This window comes from Pseudophryne corroboree, chromosome 1 (assembly GCF_028390025.1).
Source record: "Pseudophryne corroboree isolate aPseCor3 chromosome 1, aPseCor3.hap2, whole genome shotgun sequence".
Taxonomy (NCBI): domain Eukaryota; kingdom Metazoa; phylum Chordata; class Amphibia; order Anura; family Myobatrachidae; genus Pseudophryne; species Pseudophryne corroboree.
The window spans coordinates 1,081,023,478-1,081,048,575 of NC_086444.1; the positions used below are offsets into that span (position 1 = coordinate 1,081,023,478).

General features: G+C 46.6%; 1 protein-coding gene and 1 long non-coding RNA gene across 7 annotated transcripts in view; one reads left to right on the forward strand and one right to left on the reverse strand.

Annotated features, from left to right (window-relative positions):
- Nucleotides 1-25,098, forward strand: part of APBB2 (amyloid beta precursor protein binding family B member 2) — a 501,466-nt gene that overhangs the window by 298,315 nt on the left and 178,053 nt on the right. For all 6 annotated transcript variants that reach the window (XM_063921023.1, XM_063921025.1, XM_063921021.1 and 3 more), the window contains one exon: nucleotides 22,266-22,412. In XM_063921023.1, coding sequence (XP_063777093.1) covers nucleotides 22,266-22,412 — 147 coding nt within the window. The remainder of the gene's footprint in view (nucleotides 1-22,265; nucleotides 22,413-25,098) is intronic.
- LOC134926944 (uncharacterized) lies at nucleotides 12,852-24,951 on the reverse strand. The gene is made up of 2 exons (XR_010177547.1): nucleotides 24,581-24,951; nucleotides 12,852-14,320 (listed from the first exon to the last, which is right to left on the reverse strand). It is a non-coding gene; the product is annotated as an uncharacterized LOC134926944 (long non-coding RNA).

Here is a 25,098-nt window from a genome sequence, read left to right on the forward strand (position 1 = left end):
CCAAACGCATCCCCTTCATTCCTACTAGTGATGCTGCAGATGGTATACACTATAACCTTTATATCAGTCACTTGCTAAATCCAGCAATAGCCCAACTGTGACCCTTTCGGATGACACTTTACTCTACAGCTCGCTACATCACTTAGGTTACACTTGACAACTACTGTGTAGACCACTGAGTAAAGGCCCCCATACATCTGCGACAAATTGTTGCAATTTTCCCCTGACCCCTGGGTTGGTGAATAAGGAATATTCAACAAGTTTCAGAATCTTGATGCCCCAAAACCGACTGAAAACGGTCGGTATCGGCAAATCAGGGATTTTTAATGTGAAAAATTTCCCTGATTCCCCAACGGATTGCAAATCCAATCGGCGGATTGTATTGTATTAGTTAGCTGTTTTAATCATTGTAATTTCCAGTAGTGTTCATGGCCTTCTACGGATTCAGTAAGATTTACCGGCGGACAGGAAATCCCAACAGCGGCATCCCGCCTGCCAGAATGCCGGCAGCAGGGGGATCGCTAGGAGTCCCCTTGCGGGCACGCTGCGCTTGCCATGCTGCGGGCTCGATGGCTCACTGTACTCGCCACAGGATCTATTCCCACTCTGTGGGTGGTGTGGACACCCAAGAGTGGGAATAGCCCTGATGCATTGTTGGCTGGCGTGATTCCAGCGTCGGTATCCTGACCGTCGGGATCCCAACAGCCGGAAAATTAAATGCATCCCCTTTGTACAGCTATGTGTCTAAAAAAAATACAGTTTTGAATAAAGAAAAACACTTTAGAGAGAATTTTAAATACCTTAAGCCTCCTTATTCATTACTGTAGCTCTGTTACAAAAGTTGTTTTAGTTTTAAGGTATGATTGGTAAACTGTACTGATCTTTATATAAAGGAGGTGGGGCCTGACCAGTCGGAAACTCGGTGGCAGTGACGAGTACTGCAGTGCTAAATATTGGTTGTTTGCAGCAAGACTTGGCACCATGCCCTACATGGCATTAAAATACACTCACAGCCACAAAAGAAACTGCAGTAAAATGCAGTTAACGTTATGTTTCAGGGTTAAATAACACGATTTGTTACTGTACATTTTATTGCAATACATGAAAAAACCTTGATCATTTCTGTAATTAGTGATACTGCTTTTTACTGCAATAATCAATGTTTGGCCTCATTCAGGCTTAAATAAATCATGAGATAACTTGTCGGAGGTGCAAAATGGAACATTTAGTATAGAACAAGATTCAGAAGACCACCTGCTCTTAAGCAGAAGCAACATTCTAGTCCTTCTGCGGAGTTGTAAATGCTGTATTCTCAATATATGAAGGAACTGTCCTACTAACACTCCCTCCACCGGGAGTGGTATGGCTGACCGGCGGTCAGGCAGCATACCGACGCCGGGATCCCGGCAGCATGCCAACGCCGGGATCCCTGCGGGAAGGGGCTAGTGCAACAATCCCCTGCGGTCGCCACAGGTTCTATTCCCACTCTATGAGTGTCGTGGACACCCACAAGTGGAAATAGGGATAGTGAGAGGGTGGGATGTTGGTGGAGGTCATGTGACCGTCTGTCTCCCGACCACCGGTCACATGAATACCACCCGCCTCCACCCCATCTCTCATGTCCATAATTTTGCTCCACAAAAGGAAGCCTCATTCTGTACTACTATGCATAATAAGGCAGCAGTCCTTGCCGGACTAATATAGTGCTGGTTGGACTGCAGCCCTAAGCGTCCATATAGAAATAGGCCCATCAGAATGTTGCAGCTTTCCTGCTTGTTTAGTTCTGCAGTCCAGTTTTGGAACTCTCTCTGCACGGTGGATGCTTCTCTCCATTATTTTCAGTGCCGCAATGTCACTAAGATAGCCCAAATAAGATTTGTTGTGCATGCTCTGCCGTAGCTGCTCCTCCCATTGGCCATTGCAGGTCTCAAGTGTGAGGTGCAGGGGTAAGTTGCATTAACAGACTTGTGTTGTGGTCTGTGACAGTCTACGGGCCGCCCTGGTCTGCTGCATTGCAACTTCTTCTGGGAATATTGGTATGGCTGTAAATGTACCGGTTCAATACTGAAGCCTGTCGTCCACGTTAGGCAGGTGCCCCGTGTATGCAGGACAGGGTGAACGATGACTGTATAACGGTTTTTGATTAGTCTGTTGTCTGTGCTCTTTTCTCCAGCTATGGCACGCCCAAACTGCACTAACCATACTCCTGCCGCTTCTCACATTAGGCTCCAGGTCCTGATATTTTCAGCCCCAGACCCATGTGACCCTTAATCTGGCCCTGCACACGGGGCACTTATTTTACCTTCCCCTATAAAAATATTATAAAGTATATTAAATATGTTGTTTTCCTCCACTACCAAAGGGTAGAACAGCCTCCCTGATTCCATCCACTTACATGGGCTTGATGGCATAGCTTAATCTTGGCCCCCTCCCTCTGCACAATGCCACAAATTGCCCCCCTCATTTCCAAACTGGACCTCCCAGGCTGGGATTTGCAGGTAGAATTAGACAAACCCATAACATGCATAACAAATCCAATTCCAGCAATTTTTTTTCTCCATCACTTTACATCACTCTCTGATAAATTGGGGGTCATTCCGGGTTGATCGCTCGCTAGCAGTTGTTAGCTGCCGTGCAAACGCTATGCCGCCGCCCACTGGGAGTGTATTTTAGCTTAGCAGAAGTGCGACCGGTTGTATCACATGGCGGCTACAAACATTTTTTGTGTAGTTTCAGAGTAGCTCAAAACCTACTCAGCGCTTGCGATCACTTCAGACTATTCAGTTCCGGATTTGACGTCACAAACCCACCCAGCGTTCGCCCAGCCACGCCTGCATTTTTCCTGGCACGCCTGCGTTTTTCCGCACACTCCCTGAAAACGGTCAGTTGCCACCTAGAAACGCCCACTTAATTTCAATCACTCTGAGGCAACCAGTGCGACAAAAATGCATCGCTAGACCCTGTGCAAAACTACATCGTTCGTTATGCCCATACGGCGCACGTGCGCATTGCACCGCATACGCATGCGCAGAACCGCCATTTTTTAACCTGATCGCTGCGCTGCGAACAAATGCAGCTAGCGATCAACTCGGAATGACCCCTATAGTCAGTTATTTTAAAATGAAATTACTATTTTCCCCTGAAAACATACCTATGGAACAAATGTATTCGGGACACCCTGCACAATTGGACACAAGCTGACCTGTGGATAATATGCTACTTTCTACTATGTTAGGTGTGTGCCCACTCAATAGGGTGTGTATGTGAACAGGGTGAGACTGTGTCATCTTGGCGCAAGCTCTGCACTAACATTTAAACATTTATATCATATATAAAACAATACATATTTTAGATTTTAGTGATGTTTGCCCCTTTTAATTCTTCTTGATAACTGTGTTTAGTAAGTTCTGTAATGGGAGAATTTGGTAGAGAAACCAGTCTGTGTGCCGCACAATTATAACGCCACAAGAGGGCAGCAGTGCACTGAATATTCACCAGGGTCACATTCACTCTCATTTTAATTAGCAAGAACAGTATGTAGGTGATGACCTTCATAATTACTGGTTATCAGAATATGTCAACTCAGTTTACTGTTACCTACACACCGTTTTCTCATGCTGCGCTGATGCTATATTGCAATTATAAACACGTTATAGTGATCATTTAATGATAAAGGATCTCTTTTTAGATTATACACTGACTACGATATTGATGCATACTTTTGTTTTTCATTCTGCCCTGAGAAATAATAAAATAATTAGGTAGACATTTTATTTCCAGCAGTCTTTAACCCCAAAACTGAAGGCATTACTCATGTAAAATTGTAGCCGCTGGCAGGGCCGGCTCCAGGCATGTTCCAATAGAGCGGCCGCGCAGAGCGCCACCCTTAATGGGTGCCGCACGCTGGCACCGCCATATTGGAGCCTGGTCCTGTGTCTGTGTGTTCCTCCAGGCTCCAGCAGCATCCGTCCGTCCCCGGCCCGCCTCCGAGTCCCACTCCCAGCCAGCAGTCAGTGGCTGCCTCTGTGCTGTTGGCGGGACTATGCAAAACTACTCAGTGTGCGCGCGCTGTGCGGCGTCAGACGTTGGCGCCGCACAGCGCGCATAGTGCACCTTGAGTTACCAGTACTTGTAGTGCGCCCACCCGCCGGAGACTAAGGGGAAGGAGAGGTGCACGCTGCGCTCTCCTCCCCGTCCTCACACACAGCAGGAGCAGCAGCACAGCAGCCGCCGCTGCCTCCCCGCCCAAGAGAACTATCGACAGCAGCAGCGCGGTGAGCATCACTTGGGGGGGGGGGGGGGACACACTGTGGGGGATGTGTATCTTGCACTGGGGGGCATACCTGGCACTCTGGGGCAGGTGTATCTGGCACTGTGGGGCATATCTGGCACTGTGGGGCAGGTGTATCTGGCACTGGGGGCATATCTGGCACTGGGCATATCTGGCATGGTGGGGCAGGTGTATCTGGCACTGGGGGGCATACCTGGCACTGTGGGGCAGGTGTATCTGGCACTGTGGGCGTATCTGGAACTGGGGGCATATCTGGCACTGTGGGGCATTTGTATCTGGGACTGGGGGCATATCTGGCAATGTGGGGCATGTGTATCTGGCACTGTGGGCATATCTGGCACTTTGGGCATATCTGGCACTGTGGGGCATGTGTATCTGGCACTGGCGGCATATCTGGCACTGTGAGGCATGTGTGCCGGGCCTGCTATGGGGCATATCATGTGTAGCTGGCACTGCTGGGGGGCATATCAGGTGTAGCTGGCACTGCTGCGGGGCATATCATGTGTACCTGGCACTGCTGCGGGGCTTATCATGTGTAGCTGGCACTGCTGCGGGGCATATAATGTGTAGCTGGCACTGCTGCGGGGCATATCATGTGTAGCTGGCACTGCTGCGGGGCATATCATGTGTAGCTGGCACTGCTGCGGGGCATATCGTGTAGCTGGCACTGCTGCGGAGCATATCAGGTGTAGCTGGCACTGCTGCGGGGCATATCAGGTGTAGCTGGCACTGCTGCGGGGCATATCATGTGTACCTGGCACTGCTGGGGGGCATGTCATGTGTAGCTGGCACTGCTGGGGGGCATATCATGTGTACCTGGCACTGCTGCGGGGCATATCATGTGTAGCTGGCACTGCTGCGGGGCATATCATGTGTAGCTGGCACTGCTGCGGGGCATATCAGGTGTAGCTGGCACTGCTGCGGGGCATATCATGTCTAGCTGGCACTGCTGTGGGGCATATCATGTGCAGCTGGCACTTCTGTGGGGCATATCATGTGTAGCTGGCACTGCTGCGGGGCATATCATGTGTAGCTGGCACTGCTGCGGGGCATATCAGGTGTAGCTGGCACTGCTGCGGGGCATATCATGTGTACCTGGCACTGCTGGGGGCATGTCATGTGTAGCTGGCATTGCTGGGGGGCATGTCATGTGTAGCTGGCACTGCTGGGGGGCATATCATGTGTAGCTGGCACTTCTGGGGGGCATATCATGTGTAGCTGGCACTGCTGCAGGGCATATCAGGTGTATCGGGCACTGCTGCGGGGCATATCATGTGTAGCTGGCACTGCTGGGGGACATGTCATGTGTAGCTGGCACTGCTGGGGGGCATATCATGTGTACCTGGCACTGCTGGGGGCATGTCATGTGTAGCTGGCATTGCTGGGGGGCATGTCATGTGTAGCTGGCACTTCTGGGGGGCATGTCATGTGTAGCTGGCACTTCTGGGGGGCATGTCATGTGTAGCTGGCACTGCTGGGGGACATGTCATGTGTATCTGGCACTGCTGGGGGGCATGTCATGTGTATCTGGCACTGCTGGGGGGCATGTCATGTGTAGCTGGCACTGCTGGGGGGCATGTCATGTGTATCTGGCACTGCTGCGGGCATGTCATGTCTATCTGGCACTGCTGGGGGTCTATCATGTCTATCTGGCACTGCACTACTGTAGACATTGTGCATCTGGCACTATACTGGAGACATTGTGTGTAAGGAACATAGGGACAGATGTATGAACCTGGAGAAAGCATAAGGAAGTGATAAACCAGTGATATGTGCAAGGTGATAAAGGCACCACCCAATCAGATCCTAACTGTTAATTTACATATTGGAGCTGATTGGCTGGTGTGTTTATCACCTTGCACATATCACTGATTTATCACTTCCTTATGCCTCCTCCAGGTTAATACATCTGCCCCATACTGTGTTATGTGTAAGGCTGCTAATTGTGTGCGTAGAGGGGTGTGAAAATATATTTCTCTAACGTCCTAGTGGATGCTGGGAACTCCGAAAGGACCATGGGGAATAGCGGCTCCGCAAGAGACTGGGCACAACTAAAAGAAAGCTTTTAGACTACCTGGTGTGCACTGGTTCCTCCCACTATGACCCTCCTCCAAGCCTCAGTTAGATTTCTGTGCCCGGCCGAGCTGGATGCACACTAGGGGCTCTCCTGAGCTCCTAGAAAGAAAGTTTATTTTAGGTTTTTTATTTTACAGTGAGACCTGCTGGCAACAGGCTCACTGCATCGAGGGACTAAGGGGAGAAGAAGCGAACCTACCTGCTTGCAGCTAGCTTGGGCTTCTTAGGCAACTGGACACCATTAGCTCCAGAGGGATCGACCGCATGGAACTGGCCTTGGTGTTCGTTCCCGGAGCCGCGCCGCCGTCCCCCTTACAGAGCCAGAAGCAAGAAGAGGTCCGGAAAATCGGCGGCAGAAGACATCAGTCTTCACCAAGGTAGCGCACAGCACTGCAGCTGTGCGCCATTGCTCCTCATGCACACTTCACACTCCGGTCACTGAGGGTGCAGGGCGCTGGGGGGGGGGGGGGGGGGGCGCCCTGAGCAGCAATAAAAACACCTTGGCTGGCAAATATATCACAATATATAGCCCCAGAGACTATATATGTGATAAATACCCCTGCCAGAATCCATAAAAAAGTGGGAGAAAAGTCCGCGAAAAAGGGGCGGAGCTATCTCCTTCAGCACACTGGCGCCATTTTCTCTTCACAGTGCAGCTGGAAGACAGCTCCCCAGGCTCTCCCCTGTAGTTTGCAGGCTCAAAGGGTTAAAAAGAGAGGGGGGGCACTAAATTTAGGCGCAATATTGTATATACAAGCAGCTATTGGGAAAAATTCACTCAATATAGTGTTAATCCCTAAATTATATAGCGCTCTGGTGTGTGCTGGCATACTCTCTCTCTGTCTCCCCAAAGGGCTGTGTGGGGTCCTGTCCTCAGTCAGAGCATTCCCTGTGTGTGTGCGGTGTGTCGGTACGGCTGTGTCGACACGTTTGATGAGGAGGCTTATGTGATGGCAGAGCAGATGCCGATAAATGTGATGTCGCCCCCTGTGGGGCCGACACCAGAGTGGATGGATAGGTGGAAGGTATAAACCGACAGTGTCAACTCCTTACATAAAAGGCTGGATGACGTAACAGCTATGGGACAGCCGGCTTCTCAGCCCGCGCCTGCCCAGGCGTCTCAAAGGCCATCAGGGGCTCAAAAACGCCCGCTCCCTCAGATGGCAGACACAGATGTCGACACGGAGTCTGACTCCAGTGTCGACGAGGTTGAGACATATACACAATCCACTAGGAACATCCGTTACATGATCCCGGCAATAAAAAATGTGTTACACATTTCTGACATTAACCCAAGTACCACTAAAAAAGGGTTTTATGTTTGGGGAGAAAAAGCAGGCAGTGTTTTGTTCCCCCATCAAATGAGTGAATGAAGTGTGAAAAAGCGTGGGTTCCCCCGATAAGAAACTGGTAATTTCTAAAAAGTTACTGATGGCGTACCCTTTCCCGCCAGAGGATAAGTTACGCTGGGAGATTTCCCCTAGGGTGGATAAGGCGCTCACACGTTTGTCAAAAAAGGTGGCACTGCCGTCTTTGGATACGGCCACATTGTAGGTACCTGCTGATAAAAAGCAGGAGGCTATCCTGAAGTCTGTATTTACACACTCAGGTACTAGATTGAGACCTGCAGATAGTGCTGCTGCAGCGTGGTCTGTAACCCTGTCAAACAGGGATACTATTTTGCGAACATAAGACGTCGTCTTATATATGAGGGATGCACAGAGGGATATTTTGCCGGCTGGCATCCAGAATTAATGCAATATCCATTCTGTCAGGAGGGTATTAGAGACCCGACACTGGACAGGTGATGCTGACTTTAAAAGGCACATAGAGCCTTATAAGGGTGAGGAATTGTTTGGGGATGGTCTCTGGGACCTCGTATCCACAGCAACAGCTGGGAAGAAAATTTTTTACCTCAGGTTTCCTCACAGCCTAAGAAAGCACTGTATTACCAGGTACAGTCCTTTCGGCTTCAGAAAAGCAAGCGGGTCAAAGGCGCTTCCTTTCTGCACAGAGACGGGGGAAGAGGGAAAAAGCTGCACCAGTCAGCCAGTTCCCAGAATCAAAATTCTTCCCCCGCTTCCTCTGAGTCTACCGCATGACGCGGGGGCTCCACAGGCGTAGCCAGGGGGCCGCCTCAAAAATTTCAGCGATCAGTGGGCTCGCTCACAGGTGGATCCCTGGATCCTTCAAGTAGTATCTCAGGGGTACAAGCTGGAATTCGAGGCGTCTCCCCCCCCCGCCGTTTCCTCAAATCTGCCTTGCCGACAACTTCCTCAGGCAGGGAGGCTGTGCTAGAGGCAATTCACAAGCTGTATTCCCAGCAGGTGATAGTCAAGGTGCCCCTACTTCAACAAGGACGGGGTTACTATTCCACACTGTTTGTGGTACCGAAACCGGACGGTTCGGTGAGACCCATTTTAAATTTGAAATCCTTGAACACATACATAAAAAAATTCAAGTTCAAGATGGAATCGCTCAGGGCGGTTATTGCAAGCCTGGAGGAGGGGGATTACATGGTATCCCTGGACATCAAGGATGCTTACCTACATGTCCCCATTTACCATCCTAACCAGGAGTACCTCAGATTTGGGGTACAGGTTTGCCATTACCAATTCCAAACACTGCCGTTTGGACTGTCCACGGCACCGAGGGTCTTTACCAAGGTAATGGCAGAAATGATGATACTCCTTCGAAAAAAGGGAGTTTTAATTATCCCGTACTTGGACGATCTCCTTATAAAGGCGAGGTCCAAGGAGCAGTTGTTGGTCGGAGTAGCACTATCTTGGGAAGTGCTACAACAGCACGGATGGATTCTATGCATTCCAAAGTCACAGCTGGTTCCTACCACACGCCTACTGTTCCTGGGGATGGTTCTGGACACAGAACAGAAAAAAGTGTTTCTCCCGCAGGAGAAAGCCAAGGAGCTGTCATCTCTAGTCAGAGACCTCCTGAAACCAAAACAGGTATCTGTGCATCACTGCACACGAGTCCTGGGAAAAATGGTAGCTTCTTACGAAGCAAAATTCCATTCGGCAGGTTCCATGCAAGAACCTTTCAGTGGGACCTCTTGGACAAGTGGTCGGGATCGCATCTTCAGATGCATCGGCTGATAACCCTGTCTCCAAGGACCAGGGTATCTCTACTGTGGTGGCTGCAGAGTGCTCATCTTCAAGAGGGCCACAAATTCGGCATACAGGACTGGGTCCTGGTAACCACGGATGCCAGCCTTCGAGGCTGGGGGGCAGTCACACAGGGAAGAAATTTCCAAGGACTTTGGTCAAGTCAGGAGTCGTCCCTACATAAATATTCTGGAACTGAGGGCCATTTACAATGCCCTAAGTCTGGCAAGGCCTCTGCTTCAAAACCAGCCGGTACTGATCCAATCAGACAACATCACGGCAGTCGCCCATGTAAATCGACAGGGCGGCACAAGAAGCAGGATGGCGATGGCAGAAGCCACAAGGATTCTCCGATGGGCGGAAAATCACGTCTTAGCACTGTCAGCAGTGTTCATTCCGGGAGTGGACAACTGGGAAGCAGACTTCCTCAGCAGACGCGACCTACACCCGGGAGAGTGGGGACTTCATCCAGAAGTCTTCCAACTGTTGGTAAACCGTTGGGAAAGGCCACAGGTGGACATGATGGCATCCCGCCTAAACAAAAAACTAGATATTGCGCCAGGTCAAGGGACCCTCAGGCAATAGCTGTGGACGCTCTAGTGACACCGTGGGTGTACCAGTCGGTTTATGTATTCCCTCCTCTGCCTCTCATACCAAAGGTACTGAGAATAATAAGAAAATGAGGAGTAAGAACGATACTCGTGGTTCCGGATGGGCCATGAAGAGCTTGGTACCCAGAACTTCAAGAAATTATATCAGAGGACCCATGGCCTCTGCCGCTCAGACAGGATCTGCTACAGCAGGGGCCCTGTCTGTTCCAAGACTTACCGCGGCTGCGTTTGACGGCATGGCGGTTGAATTCCGGATCCTAAAGGAAAAAGGCATTCCGGAGGAAGTCATTCCTACGCTGATAAAAGCCAGGAAAGAAGCAACCGCAAACCATTATCACCGTATTTGGCGAAAATATGTTGCGTGGCGTGAGGCCAGGAAGGCCCCAACAGAGGAATTTCAGCTGGGTCGTTTTCTGCACTTCCTACAGTCAGGACTAAACTATGGGCCTAAACTTGGGTTCCATTAAGGTCCAGATTTCGGCTCTGTCGATTTTCTTCCAGAAAGAACTGGCTTCACTGCCTGGAGTTCAGACATTTGTAAAGGGAGTGCTACATATTCAGCCCCCCTTTTGTGCCTCCTGTGGCACCTTGGGATCTCAACGTGGTGTTGAGTTTCTTAAAATCACATTGGTTTGAGCCACTTAAAACTGTGGATTTGAAATATCTCACATGGAAAGTGGTCATGTTATTGGCCTTGGCTTCGGCCAGGCGTGTGTCAGAATTGGCGGTTTTGTCATGTAAAAGCCCTTATCTGATTTTCCATATGGATAGGGCAGAATTGAGGACTCGTCCCCAGTTTCTCCCTTAGGTGGTATCAGCTTTTCACTTGAACCAACCTATTGTAGTGCCTGCGGCTACAAGGGACTTGGAAGATTCCAAGTTACTGGACGTAGTCAGGGCCTTAAAAATTTATATTTCCAGGACGGCTGGAGTCAGGAAAACTGACTCGCTTTTTATCCTGTAGGCACCCATCAAAATAGGTGCTCCTGCTTCTAAGCAGACTATTGCTCGCTGAATTTGTAGCACAATTCAGCTGGAGCATTCTGCGGCTGGATTGCCGCATCCTAAATCAGTAACAGCCCATTCCACGAGGAAAGTGGGCTCATCTTGGGCGGCTGCCCGAGGGGTCTCGGCTTTACAACTTTGCCGAGCTGCAACTTGGTCAGGGGCAAACTCGTTTGCTAAATTCTACAAATTTGATACCCTGGCTGAGGAGGACCTTGAGTTCTCTCATTCGGTGCTGCAGAGTCATCCGCACTCTCCCGCCCGTTTGGGAGCTTTGGTATAATCCCCATGGTCCTTACGGAGTCCCCAGCATCCACTAGGACGTTAGAGAAAATAAGATTTTACTCACCGGTAAATCTATTTCTCGTAGTCCGTAGTGGATGCTGGGCGCCCATCCCAAGTGCGGATTGTCTGCAATAATTGTACATAGTTATTGTTAACTAAAGGGTTATTGTTATGAGCCATCTGTTGAGAGGCTCAGTTATGTTTCATACTGTTAACTGGATATGGTATCACGAGTTATACGGTGTGGCTGGTATGAGTCTTACCCGGGATTCAAAATCCTTCCTTATTGTGTCAGCTCTTCCGGGCACAGTATCCTAACTGAGGCTTGGGGGAGGGTCATAGTGGGAGGAGCCAGTGCACACCAGGTAGTCTAAAAGCTTTCTTTTAGTTGTGCCCAGTCTCCTGCGGAGCCGCTATTCCCCATGGTCCTTTCGGAGTTCCCAGCATCCACTACGGACTACGAGAAATAGATTTACCGGTGAGTAAAATCTTATTTTATTTATAGTGTGATAATATGAAGTTGCGAGGCCATGCCCACTTTTCCAGAGGCCACACCCACTTTCTCAGGAGCTTGCGCATAGAGGGGTGGGGGCGCTTTGACATTTTCTCGCTCAGGGTGCTAGTAGGCCTGGAGCCGGCCCTGGCCGCTGGTGATATGTGGAGGTTTGTAGAACCAGTTGTTTTTTGTCCTGTGGTTCTGTAAGAGCCAAATGCTACTCCGCATTGGCCCAGTCGTGTAGGTTCTCTGTGATTGGCTGAGCAGTGTAATAGACAAATATTGATTGGCTGCCCAGCTTTTACTGGAGATGAACTCATTTTAAGTAATTTTGAACAGTTTTTCATTTCAGTGGAGTCTCTTTGTTTCTTTTTTTCCTCTCCTACAGTACTTGGATTCCCCCGGACCAGGTCAGGATGAAGAAGTTGGTTAAATATTTATTAACTGGCATCTTTATTTTTTCTTTTTTTACTGTGGCCATAAGGGTTTATTAATTATAAGGGCCCTACTATTCATGTTTTTATGAATAAGACACTGCTGTTGAGATTATTAGAAATTGAGCATTACAATTGATATTATTAAAATTCAGTTGTTTAAAGATGGTTCTTCAGGTGTAGCTGGGTCTCTAGTAATTCTCATGTTTTCAAAATAATACATAAAATTGCCTGAAAAGAATATGTCCTGCTAGCTGTGGAAATAGCGTTGCAGATCTTGTGTGTTCACTTTAAAGATGATTCACAAACCTTTGCTGATTCAGTCCTTGTTTTCATTGTGGATCTTTTCTGAATGTTTAAAAAAAACAGCACGGGGTGTCCCTTATCTGTTTATCTTCTGAAAGTCTCCTGTGAGACAGGCCTAGATCTGATCAAGAATTAGTCTGTATATGAACACGTGTTTCATCAGTTAGACGTCCTCTTCTCCAAACAGTGGAAAAGACAAGTAGAGAAATTGCCCATAGCAACTAATCAGGTTCTGTTTATTTTATTTATTTATTTATTCATTAGCAGTTTCTTATATAGCGCAGCATATGCCGTTGTGCTTTACAATTAGTACAACAGTAGTAGAACCACTGGGCTAAAAACAGACAGACAAGAGGTAGGAAGGCCCTGCTCGCAAGCTTACAATCTATAGGAAAATAGGCATTGATACAAGGATAGATGCTACCTATTGCATAATGGTCCACCAGATTGTTAGGTAGGTTCTTAATGGGTTGTATGATATGATCACCCAGCAATGTTGGCCAAGGGTCAGGAGGGTGTGAGGGTAAAGAAAGACAAAATATTACTGTACAGAGAGGATATTATTAGATAGGGAAGCATTGAAGGTTATGTGGGTGGGTCTGGAATTTGATAGGCTTGTCGGAAGAGGTGAGTTTTCAGGGAACATTTAAAGGTTTGGAGACTAGAGGTGAGTCTTATTGTGTGTGGGAGGGCATTCCACAGAGTTGGTGAATCCCGGATAAAGTCCTGTACTTTTGAGTGGAAACATGTAATACGTGTGGATGAGAGACGCAAATCTTGTGCAGAGCGGAGAGGTTGGGTAGGGAGATATTTTGAGATGAGTGAAGAGATGTATGTTGGTGCAGTTTGGTTAATAGCCTTGTACGGAGGTTGTTGGAAGACCCGGGACCTGGGAGATGGCTGCGGGGTCAACGCTGTATCCAGAGACCACCGGGAGATGGCTGCAGGGTCAGTACCTGAAGGCCGCTGGGAGAAAATTGCCTTCCTGGATCTAGATAGTAGGTGGCAGCTCAGTTCTGGGGAGAAGAGCAAGCATGGGAACCGGAGAAGGAGGGCCCGAAAAGGTCTCCAAAACAGCACCATGGAACAGATATCAGATCATATGTCATGGCACTCAAAAACCTACATTTTTTGGAATATTTTTTGTTTTCAGAATAACTGATATGGGAAACTCAACCTGTATATATTATTCACTCTACCACATAACCAGACAGATATTATTCACTTATATTTTGCACAGTGTTAAATATTAAACAGCCATGTCACATTACAATAATGTAAAAAAAAAAATTATTATAGCTTTGCATTCCTTTGTGAGATGTCTCCATCATATAGTAATAATAACACATGACATTTTGGAAGGAACAGCCGGTGGAATCAGGAAGAAAAACCTCAAATTGGTTTTGAAGCCTTTTCTTTCTCAAAAACTTTTTAGCTATAAGAAAATGTGACCCTAAAGTTCATTTTTAATATTCCACTTTAAATCATCCTTGCCCACTCTCCAGCAATGTCTGGCAAACTCAAAAAAACAAATCTGAAACAGTAGAATCCTCTGACCAAGACACTTCCCCGAATTAGGGTGGGATGACTGGATTCTTTTCAGATCGTACGTCCCCTCTGCGATGCCTTCATTGATAGGATTGTGTCACAGGGGGCTGGGCTAACAGTGTCCAACTTCACCATCCCGAAGTCTCCTGGAGGGGAAATAGTAAAGGTGGCAAGTTGTTTAGTCTTTATTCTCTTTTCTATATTTCTCCTAGTATTATGCTACTTTTCCTAAAATATTTGTGCACATTTTGTGCAATTGATACTGCTATATTTAGTATAGTACGGTAGTGAGGGCAGTGCAAAAGTATTGTACACTTGAAAAACCTTAACAGAAGTTCTGGTGCCGCTACAGTGAATATGTGTCCTTGCTGAGAGCAAAGTACACATCAGTAAGTGGGGTCTTTTTCTTCTGAGCTGTAGCAAGCTAGATAATTCAAAGTCCTACCCACAAGGCACCATGGGGTGTGGAAGGGTCATCAAAGTATCAGCCATCTTAGAACAGCTGCTGATTTCAGAGGGAACTCCTATCTAAAGCCAACCCAGTGTGGATCATGGGAATCAGACTTTCTTTAACAAAGGTGGTTAGGACGCTGTTGTAATTGTGGTGCATTAGGACGGGATGTATTGAAGAATAATATGTGCTAAATACTCTAAAAACTGATGTTTTTAAAGGTTTACTGCAATACATATAGATCCCAATAGGTATTAAAAAGGTCCACAACAGATATCGGAGATATCTGCTGTGTACTATGGCATAGCAAGCCCAAAGGATCCTATGGGCTGCGATGTGGCCACAAGCAATCAAGCTCCGTAACTGTAACTTTATGGACCTTGTGCCCACTAGCTAAGGCTGTAATTAGGCTTCTATAGACAACGCCATCTATTGGCTTTTTTATGTAAAAATCCATAGAGAGGGTTCTAAAGGACCCCAGGCAAAATGTGACCCTTACTTAAATGGATGAAGAACATTGGGCCTGTTGCAGGTTTGTTAGGAGACCATGATGCACTGCAGGTGGGGCAGATGTAACATGTGCAGAGAGAGTTAAGGCCCATATACACTGGGAGATTTTCATTTCAAAAGACTTTGACAACATCTCTGAAAGATATATCTTTCACCCAAAGTAGTGCATACACACTGAGCTATTTTCCCAAAGAGCAAGAGATTTTCAGGAGGCGAAAGACTTTGCTGAAAATCTTTCATTAGTAAGACTATTTACATAATGGCCTGGGTTTGAATTCCAAGGGTGGGAGCATGGGCCATTGTAAAAAGGGGGACTGCTGCCGTAATGTGTAATAAGGGGGACTCTGCCGTAATGTGTAATAAGGGGGACTCTGTTTGCCATAATGTATATATTACTGGCATAAATAATCATTGGTGGGCAGTGGCACCAGTAATATATACATTGCTGGCCTGTGCCAGCAATGTATATATTACTAGCTAAAATAAAAAAGCAGTACATAAACATTGGTGGCCAGTGGTACATACATTGCTGAACTATGCCAGCAATGTATATAACCGAGGGAAACAGGTTCATGCAGCGACTCACTGATCTCCCTGCTTGAGTGATGATCCGTGCTGCGGCGCTGCGTCTGGAGGAGCACTGACTGAGGAGGACTCACAGCTGGAGGAAGCAGGCGGACCGTGGCATCTAGCAGGTGGGGCTTGTGGACAGTGCAGGACGGGGCCACTGGGAAGAAGACAGTTCATCTTCCAGTCATTATTGCTCGCGGCCGTACACGCTGAGCGATGATGGCTGGAAAATGATCCATCATCTTCTTCAGACATGCTGGTAAAACCAGCTGACGGACCACCTCACTGGCGATGATGCGGGAGCGCACATCATCACCAGTCTTCAGTCATTGGACCATACACACTGGGCGACTTTGACCTCAAAATCGTTCAGGACGGCCAAAATAAACGATTTTGAGGCCAAAATCGCCCAGTGTGTATGGGCCTTTAGATTTAGGTGGGATGTGCCCAAACTGAAATCTAAATTGCAGTGTACAAATAAAGCAGACAGTATTTACCCCGCACAGAAACAAAATAACCCACCCAAATCTAACTCTCTCTGCACATGTTATATCTGTCACACCTCCAGTGCAACATGGATTGCCCATTAGTGTGCTTTTTTGGGTTGCTAATAAACCTGAATAACCCTATTGTTTTGTAATGTTTAAAAAAAACTCTAAGATACGTATAGAATTTTATTTTATTTTTTGTAAAGCATCAATTAACATTATTGTGTTCATGAGCTAATTCATGTTTTTGACAGTTGCATATTGACCATTTAATAAGCAGCCATCAGTGGAGGAGTAATGTCAAGGGCCCTACTCACTGGCCGACCCGCCGCCGAGCTGCCCGACGGCGGATACGGCCGACGAGCGACCCGGCGGCGGGGGGGCAGTGACGGGGGGAGTGAAGTTTCTTCACTCCCCCCGTCACGCGGCTGCATTGAAGTGCAGGCAAATATGGACGAGATCGTCCATATTGGCCTGCATGCACAGCCGACGGGAGACCAGCGATGAACGAGCGCGGGGCCGCGCATCGTTCATCGCAGGAGTCTCCACACTGAAAGATATGAACGAGTTCTCGTTCATTTATGAACGAGATCGTTCATATCTTTCAAAAAATCGGCCAGTGTGTAGGGCCTATTAGTCTATGCTCCTATTTACCTCTTACTGGCTGCCCATGGTATATTTTGCAGTCTCATGGCTATCATTTCAGAGTGTTTTGGTAACGGATAAGAATTCCACACTTAATACATTTCAGCTTTATTAATAGAATGATACATTCATTTCTGAAATGTGTGTTTGTGAAATAATGTAATGCTGAATTATTTATTTTTAATGTTTTGACTATGTCCAAAGGAGCATAATAGGTTTTTCCTTAAGCTTTGTGGGTTTCTTTTTTATATAGTAGTTTATTCTTATCAGTATTGCAGCAGCTGCTGGAGGCAGGTCTGTCTCTCTCCTGTCTATTGGGACACAGAGTGGCTGTTTCACTGGGCAATTTCATTCTTCCAGTGTTCACTTACTGGATAAACAATGCAGAAATACATCATTCAAATATGGTAACAATATTGCCACGAAAAACTGAATGATAAAAATGAGTTTCATATTAAAGAGATCCTTAAACGCTGAGGAGAAGTCATATTTTTGTAAGGCGATACATTTCTAGGGAAAGTGTCAGGTCGGGATGCGGTCAAGATGCCGCCGGCCGGAATCCCGGCGGTCGAAATACCGACGCCGGAATCCCGACCGCCACAATCCCGACATATTCTCCCTCCGTGGGTGTCCACGACACCCATAGAGGGAGAATATAATAGTGTGCCGAGCGTAGCAATTCTGGGAAGAGAAGAGTAATTTAAATGAATGATTAGATTGCAAGCTCTTACGAACAAGGCATGTCTTAAGTTATATGCCCTTACACTGTATTATAATCAAGGTATGGTTTATCTTTCCACTGCTTCATATACTGAAATGTTATACCTATAAAATAATAATTAGTATCGTTATTAGAGAGTGAAAAGAACTCACTGGACAGTCATTTAAAAATACAATCCAACGCTTTAGAGAAAATGTCACATCGCTCTTTGGGGGTCATTCCGAGTTGTTCGCTCGCTAGCAGTTTTTAGCAGCCGTGCAAACGCTATGCCGCCTCCCACTGGGAGTGTATTTTAGCTTAGCAGAAGTGCGAACAAAAGGATCGCAGAGCGGCTACAAAATAATTTAGTGCAGTTTCAGAGTAGCTTCAGACCTACTCAGAGCTTGCGATCACTTCAGACTATTCAGTTCCTGTTTAGACGTCACGAACACGCTCTGCGTTCGCCCACCCACGCCTGCGTTTTTCCTGGCACACCTGCGTTTTTACGAACACTCCCTGAAAACGGTCAGTTGACACCCAGAAACGCCCTCTTCCTGTCAATCACTCTGCGGTCAGCAGTGCGACTGAAAAGCTTTGCTAGACCTTGTGTAAAACTACATAGTTCGTTGTAACAGTACTTCGCGCATGCGCATTGCGCCGCATACGCAGAAGTGCCATTTTTTTGCCTGATCGCTGCGCAGCGAACGAAAGCAGCTAGCGATCAACTCGGAATGACCCCCTTTATTAGAACAAATAAAACTTTTTGCCAGCTCAGATAAAACCCACTGCCATAAGCACACAGTACACAAATTAGGTCTTACGCTACCAAAATGTATACTAAAGTATAGCATACTAGGGAGTGTTGAAGGCTATTCTACATATTGATTGGTTTTCCTTTGCGCCATTTATCCGGTATCCGTTTGGATGTTATGGTCGACAGTCATTAGGTCGACCACTATTGGTCGACATTGACATGGTCGACACATGAAAATGGTCGACACATGAAAATGTCGACATGATTTTTTTATTTATTTTTTTTTCACATTCTTTTGGGGAACTTTTCCATACTTTACGATCCACGTGGACTACAATTGGGAACGGTAATCTTGCCCGAAGCATGGCGAGCGAAGCGGTGCACTAATTGGGGTTCCCCATCACTTTACGCAGAAAACGACACCCCAAAAAAAACCTCATGTCGACCTTTTCATGTGTCGGCCATTTCCATGTGTCGACCATTTGTCCACATCGACCATGCCAATGTCAACCAATAGTGGTCGACCTAATGACTGTCGACCATAACATGGTCGACCATTCACACCAGAACCCATTCATCCATGGACATTCATTCATTCATAGACATTTGTGTTTATTTGCTCAAATGTATTCATTAATTTGTGGACATTCATTTAATGATTCCTTATAGGTATGCTGGTTTAACAGACCTGTACCACCTACAGGGCGGTATTGAATTCTTTCCGCCCCCTTCCACACCGGTTCTGTTTCTGCTGACGGGAGTGGTATCATCATTTCAGCTTGCTACCCCCGGGGTAGCGAGGCGTCCTAACCCTTTACGCAGCTAAACCTGCTTACTATGGGTGCGATACGCGATAACGGGGATCACTTTAGGAAGGAGATTGGTCGTGATATATAATTTGAATACCGCCCACAGAGTATCCTTTAGTACACACAATACTTTTGTTCTGTCAATATATTAGACTGCGATAATTTATGGTTATCAACAAATTATGCTTATGAAAGAAAAGAGAGTTAGAAGTTTTTCGAATAGCTTATAAAAAAGGATCCTGCCTTTGTAGTTATGGGGAAATGGATTGAAAGGATTATTTCATAATATTACTGTTTTCTATTTTCTAAGCCAAACAAGCAGTTGTCTGCTGGTTCAAAGACCTTCAACTATTTATGTAACCTGAGTGGAGGTAACTGTCAATCACTTACAGTTCGCCACTATTCAGCTGCATGTGATTTGTATATAAATTATTTCAGATACCCCTGATTCATTCATCTAAGCTAGGTTCGGATATAGTAATTCCACTCACAAAGCACAGTGCACATGCCACGACGTTCATGGTATGGGATGCAGTAAGCATCTCGCTAGTCTGAATGCCGGTGGTCATGTGACCGGCGCCGGAATCCTGACATGCTTTGCTACACAAGACAATCTGATTCCTCCTATGCCTCTGCTGATCTGTAGCTTTTTTTATTCAGTGGGGCCAGGATTACCTTAAGCAACATTTGCTTCTTTGAAAGATATAGTTGCCTATTTTCCTAAGACTGGGTTCTTCAGCTCTTTGGGACCACACCTATCTACCTCCATTACTAGGATATCTAATAGCAGCCCACTGTGATGACAAAAATCCTCCTTTTCATCCTTTATTTTAGCGTTTATGCACTGGTTAAACAATAGCTGTATGCAGGGGCAGATTGGGAACAAAAAGCGGCCCTGGAAAAATTTGTACTAGTGGCCCCACATGGGCAGCACCACAGGAGTAAGGTCTAGCTATGGCAGCAGCACCCTCCCCCCAAGACTTTCCAGATAATGGTCATGTCCAGCACCAAGGGGAAGTTAAAAGGAAATAAAATTAAATATTATGAGCACATTATATGATACATCTTCAGAATTTAGGAAACTATATAATTCTTTAGAAAGATATATTTTCTTGCTTATTACACCAACCGTATCTCAATCACTATTCACTCAATCCTATATGTCAGCCAAGCAGGCAGACAGAGCATACACTAGATCATCTGCAATCACAGGCTAAGTGGCAAAGTCATTTTCATATATGCAAATTATTTTGCATCTTATTCATTATGTCTATAAATAGGACCACATGTCCTCAAACAAAACAGGCCCCACGGGTGCGTCGGCCCACCGGGAATCTTCCCTGTAAGCCCTATGGCCAATCCGCCTCTGCCTGTGTGTCTGAAGGGAGGTGGATGAGTCTACTGTGACATTTAACGCGATAGTAATGTCCTTTGCTAGCTGGGCTGCCTGTAATGCAGCATGTTCTGGTATGTCCTGTACTTTATCATTATAATACTTTATTCATATGACGCCAGAAAGGGTCTGCAGCACCTTACTGAGTACTTGAACAGACAACGACCAAAATGACTTACAAAACATCTTATATAATGAAAAGGCTAATGCTGCTTCTCACTTCTATGGTGAGAATGCAAGTGTTTTCGTGCGCCGGCGGCCACTACATGGTGCCCAACAGAGCAATTCAATTGTTGCTCCGTTTGGGCGCACACAACTGCTGGCGCTGATGTTACTGTTATGTTGTTCCGTCATTTTGATGGGCTGGTAACTAGTTGCAGATAATGGACAAGGTTTTCAAACATTTCTGCAACAGCAGTCATCGTACATAATTGGGGCAGTGGGCGACCAGACCCAAAGGTTTGGTGCAGTTGTTGGCAGTGGGAAGGTGATGGTGGTTTGAGTGAGGAAAATCACATGAGGGAAGGGGGCCCTGCTTATGAGATCTTACAATCTAAAGGGAGAGTATGGAGCATGCATTACCTTACCAAACACTATATATACACTAAACAAACAACAGAGTAGTCACATAGGAACACTAAAATAATGAGAAATATATTCCTGATGTAACTACTGATGTTTCCTGATACATCTAGTCTTAATATGCCGTGCAGCGCGAGATGCCTGGCCTGAGTGAGCCGCCATGTCCTGTGCAACTCTGCTAACTGCAGGCATCTTTTTTTGCCAAAAATGCGTCTTATTTGCAACAATGTGCTGATAAATCTGATATATGACACTTGTATATTGTGTGTGACTGAGTCTGTACACAGTACTTGTGTTGCAGTAAGTGGTGAGTGAAGTGAGTGGACTTTTGTTCTGTCGCGTAAATGGAAGCTAGTATGTTCTGGTAATGCAGTGCCTTTTTTCATGTAACATATAGAATCAAAATGTGTGTGTGGGGGGGGGGGGCATCACATACAGTAATGGCGTGAACGTTCATTTATACCCCTTTTCCACTTAAAGCACGGGTCGCAGCCGTGTCGCCTGACACGGCTGCGACCCGTGCTACAGCCCCTTTTGAACAGCGCTCACCAACCCGGCATATTGCCGGGTTGGTGATGCTACTACTGACGCGGCAGGGGCGGTGCTGGGAGATCACATGATCTCCCAGCGCCGCCCTCCCTATACACTGTGAATGGGAGCCGCACCGTTCACACTAGACAGCTAGCCGGGTTGAACACATGCTCAACCCGGCTAGCTACCCGGGTAGGATTCCCGGATCACTTGATCCGGGAATTTGCCGGGGAACCCTTTTCCACTAGGGCAAAACATGGGTTAATGCGCCCCCCGCGCATTTACCTGTGTTTCTAAGAGCTAGTGGAAAAGGGGTATTAGACATAAGCTGTTTTGTCATGACACCCTCTCTATTGCATATAAGTATTACTTCCATCGTAAGAGAAATTACAGTTTCCTGCTGAAAAATCGCAGCACACTACGGTAACATGTACTCTTATAATGTCTACATGAATGGCAAGACAAGTATATGTGATAGACCTGATCATTTCCGCTCTGTACAGTCACAGAGACAGACAGGGAATAGTTGTGACATTTACCAGTCTGTGTTACTTTCCATATCCTGTTTATTACTCCATGTTTCTGTTACCTCTAATCCTGATTATAAACTGTACATTGTGCGCTACTGTGTATGTGATGTGTGCTGTGCTTTCCCCAGTGCTTTGCTGTGCGCTCTCTGGGCTGGGTGGAAATGGCGGAAGAGGATTTGGCTCCGGGGAAAAGCAGCGTTGCCGTGAACAATTGTATTAGACAACTGTCGTACAGCAAGAATGACATCAGAGACACCGTTGGCATTTGGGGAGAGGTATGTAGTCTCTGCGCAGGAGATTTTATGTTTGGAATATTGACTAAAGAACAATAATTATGTTGTGCAGGTCATTTATAATATATGTTCTTTTGCAGCGGGTAGTGGGCAGAAATACAGCATTATTGTACCCAGAACATATTGATCACCATACAGCCTAACTACTCAAATTGGGTATTCTGGACAAATGTGCGCCCGGGAAAGGGGTGTGGTCACACATCACGGGGGTGTGGTCAGTGCTTCCGACGGGCTTCATTTCTTCTCTAAAACCACTTTTTAAATGCCTTAATGCATGCAGCACCTGCCCACCACCTGTGCTATGCACTTTTCCCAGTACACATATGTAATGTATCACCTTGTTATATATAGATGCTGATGATATGTACGAAGTTTCCCTGCAGTGCATTATGTAAACCAGACATGTAGTTATGAAATATTTATTACATGCTGCAGGCTGGCATCACACTAATGAGATTTTAGTTCAAAGCGATGCAACCAATATATACTTTATAACCACACATCTAGGTCACTTACTAGAAGTTATTACTACTGTATACCGCTGTACACAGGTTCTGATTATGAAGAAAACAAATCTAAAAATAATACAGCTTTAAAAAAAAAAAAATGTTCTGCACATTGTCTCATGCAGTACTACTGTCACTTGTATTATTTATCCTGGTCATCACAAGTCCTATATGGACACTAAAAGTTCATATAGATGTTAATGACATAAAGATACCTATATATTGTATGTATCTATATTATCAGGTATATACTGTATTTTTTAAGGGGGAGTACAGGTCTGAACTGCTTTCTCCTTTATAAACATTTATGTACAAACAGATGTCGGAGTATATTCATATAGTACATAGCGAGAGATGTATCAAACCTTAGAGAGAGATAAATTGGAGAAGTTGCCCTAGGTAACCAATCAGCATGTAACTGTCATTTTGTAGACTGCTAGACAAATTATAGCTAGAAGCTGATGGGCAACTTCTACACTTATGCTGGGTACACAGCTAGTGGATATATCCGCTGACTGGCCCTCATGCCGACTGAGCGGCCGATTCTGGGAAGCATATACACTTACAAACCGTCTGCTCAATATGTCGGTCCTGACATCACAACTGGTTGGGGATTTTAATTTGCACGTCCAGTTGTGATATCAATGACGTTAGTCCCTGCAGCCAGTGTACGAACAGTCGGCCGGTTGACCGTACACACAGCCAGACTGCCATTATATCTGCAAGACATATCGCCATCGGCTGTTTTGCAGGGCCGACGCAATATGTCTGTGAAAAGTGTTGTTCAGATTGGCTAACGATAGTCTGTTTGGAATATATCGACCAGTGTGCAGCCAGCCTCTAAGGTTTGATACATTTCCTCCACCAAGACAGTGCCCAAACGTGGACATCATACAAGGCACATGATGCATTATTTGTGCTGCCGGCTCACAGTTTTCTAACGGAGTTATTGGGGCAGATGTACGGGTAATTTTTCAGCCTATGACATGGCAGTTAGGAGCTGATTGGCTGGTAATTTATCTTCTTTCTTTCCAAGGCTTAGTTTATCTCCTCCATTGTCTTTAAAGCCGCCCCATGCCCAGATGAGCAAATTTATTGTAACCAGCTTTGTCTGTTTTCCTTTTGATCTCTGCTCACTGGTCTCTATCGGAACATCTCATCTCCAGTCTCACTTGGTCGGTAATGATCCCATTTGTTAGGAAGGTCTTCCAAATATATGCTGCAGAAGCTTGGTCTATATTCTCAAATGTATATCAGTCATTGATGCTTCATTAGTAATTCCCATTGTTAACAGTGGCTTTAAAATGTAAACAATGGGGGGCGTGGCTTGGGCGGCTAACTGAGTGGACGTACCTGGAAAACGCTCTGCAAGACTCCGGGGAAATCCCCTGCTCAGGACCACCTATGAGCCCCAGCAAAACTGCCCTAGCCTGCCCTCATCGCCTTGTATAGGCGGGATTGCACTGCGGAGCCTGAGGACGGGATTCCCGTCCCTGCGTGTTGTGACCTTCCTGCCTCTGTGAAGCCGGGACCTCAATTTATCCAGCTCCACCGGCGGGCCACTGGGGTCCATGGACAGACACCCACCTCTCACCCCTCACTTTTAGCTGACCCAGGCCTGCTCTCCCCGCTGTGTCATCCTACCTGCGGTTCGGACAGTGCTGGTGCAGTGCTGCCTTCCATGCGCCGGGAGCCCTGACACGCGGCATACAGAAGAGGCCCCCTCCAGAGATTGTGGGCTGCGGCCGTCTGGGATAGTGGACTGCTGGAAGTGGTGGTCTTTGTGGGCTGCGGTACGCCGGTGGGACATCCTGTGTCGAGGACCTGGATCAAGTCCCCATCCACCTCAGTGGAGTTCAACTTGTCCAGAGGTTGGTGAGTACAGGAGGGGAGTAGTTGCTCTCCAAGTGCTCCACCCTCCATTTCTCTCGCCCTCTTATTGTTAATACCCTCAATGGGGAAGAGGGTTTACAAGTTACTGACCCCTCTGGATTCAATTGGGGCTCCGGAGTTAAACAGGGGGAATTTTTGGTATTGGCTCTCCCTCTGGTGGTGACTCCTTGCATTACACTCTTCTTTTACAATTCAGCAGCCACCATATTAATATACATTAAGAGGAGGAAAACAAAACTACAAAAATAAATAAATAAATAAATAACAAG